A 1,917-nucleotide genomic window follows, 5' to 3' on the forward strand; every position below is an offset into this window, starting at 1 on the left:
TGGGCATAGGGACAGGGATGGGGACAGGGACAGGGATGGGGACAGGAATGATCAGGGCTGGTACCAGCAGGGAGGGTGGTTAGGGACAGGGATGGGGACGGGGACAAGGATGGGGTGGGCAAGGGCTGGTGCTAGCAGGGACAGTGGTGGGGACAGGGAAAAGGACAGCGATGGGCACAGGGACAGTCAGGGCTGACACCAGCAGGAAGGGTAGAGGGGATGGGGACGGGGATTGGGCTGGGGACAGCCAGGGCCAGTACCAGCAGGGGTGGGGACAGGGATAGGGACAGGAACAGTGACAGCCAGGGCTGGTATCAGCTGGGCTGGGGATAGGGCTGGGGACAGGCAGGGCTGGTAGTGGCAGGGCTGGGGACAGGCAGGACTGGGGACAGGGCTGGGGACAAGGCCAGCGTGGCCATGGGGACGCTGAGCCGTGCCGCGGCCGCAGGCCCGGGTGCTGCGCGTCCCCGGGGATGCGCTACAACTCCTCCAGCACCTTCCCCGACGAGATCCTCAACTTTGTCAAGACGCACCCGCTGATGGACGAGGCGGTGCCATCCCTGGGCAACGCACCCTGGATCCTCCGCACCATGAGTCGGTGAGCACCCCGGGGCAGGATCTGGCCCGGGGAGGGACGGGGGGGCTGGTGGGTGCTGGTGGGTGCTGGCCGGAACCTCTCGTGCGGCCCTTGCACGTGCGTGCCAGCGCCGGGAGAGCACCGGGAGACCTGATAAATCTCATAAACTTTGCAGTCGAGATTGTCTCATCCTAATTAAATCGGCCTTAATTGCTGCTTGATGGGGAATTAATCAAGCGGCGCTCTCGGGCCATAGCCTTCTGCTGGCAGGGCAGCCGGGGCGTGCGCGGCGCTGGGGATGGAGACGCAGGGCTGGGGACACGAGGCTGGGACGGGGACGCAGGGCTGGGGACGAGCATGTGGGGATGGGGACGCAGGGTTGGGGACGGGGACACGAGGCTGAGGATGGGCACGCAGGGCTGGGGACCGGGACACGAGGCTGGGGCTGGGGCCGCGAAGCTGGGGACAGGGACACAAGTCTGCAGACGGGCATGTGGGGCTGGGGACAGGGACAGAAGGCTGGGGACAGGGACAGAAGGCTGGGGACAGGGACACAAGGGACCCAAGGCTGGGGACAAGGATGCAGGGCTGGGGAGGGGGACACGAGGCTGGGTATGGGGACGTGGGGCTGGGGACCAGCTGGGATCCCGCCAAGGGACTGGAGGGATCTGGGCTGGTTCCTTGGTGGGGTCTGGGCTGGGTCCCAGCTGGGATGTGGGTGGAATCCAGGCTGGGTCCAGGCAGGATTTGGGCAGGATCCTGAGTGGGATCTGGGATGAGTCGTGGGTGGGATCTGGGATGGGTCTGGTGGGTTCCTGGGTGGGATCTGGGCTGGGTCCTGGCCGGGATCTGGACTAGTTTCCATTTGGGATCTGCACGGCCCCTCGCGCTCCCTGGGGACTCCCTGCTCAGGGCCAGCCGCAGCCTGTCCATCCCCTCGGGGGGTCCCAGCCCGCCACCCTGCCTCAGTTTCCCCCTTCCTGGGGACACGCGGGCTCCCGCACACCCCAACGCCTGCTCCGTTCGCACCACGCAGGTACCAGCTCCGCAAGATCGTGGTGGACAACACAGCGGGGCCGTGGGGCAACCACACCGTGGTCTTCCTGGGCTCCAGCACGGGCACCGTACTCAAGTTCCTCATCCAGCCCAACGCCAGCACCAGCCCCGCGCCCGCCCCCCCCGGCAGCCAGAGCGTCTTCCTGGAGGAGTTTGAGACCTACCACCCCGGGAGGTGGGTGCTGGGGTGTCAGGAGGGAGGGGGGTGGGTGGGGGTGGTCAGATGTGTGGGTGGATGGGTGGGCGAGTGGTTGGATGGGTGGGTGGATGGAGAGACGGACGGG

At 67.0% G+C, this 1,917-nt stretch overlaps 1 protein-coding gene across 1 annotated transcript in view; it reads left to right on the top strand.

The window, feature by feature from the left end:
• SEMA6B (semaphorin 6B) overlaps positions 1-1,917 on the top strand; it is a gene marked incomplete at its 3' end in the record, with an annotated part of 60,514 nt that overhangs the window by 55,974 nt on the left and 2,623 nt on the right. The window contains exons 11-12 of the mRNA XM_019473325.1: positions 449-598; positions 1,614-1,808. Of these exons, the coding sequence (XP_019328870.1) occupies positions 449-598; positions 1,614-1,808 (345 nt within the window). The remainder of the gene's footprint in view (positions 1-448; positions 599-1,613; positions 1,809-1,917) is intronic.

This window comes from Aptenodytes forsteri, unplaced genomic scaffold (assembly GCF_000699145.1).
Source record: "Aptenodytes forsteri isolate BGI_AS27 unplaced genomic scaffold, ASM69914v1 Scaffold471, whole genome shotgun sequence".
In the NCBI taxonomy this organism is placed as follows: Eukaryota; Metazoa; Chordata; class Aves; order Sphenisciformes; family Spheniscidae; genus Aptenodytes; species Aptenodytes forsteri.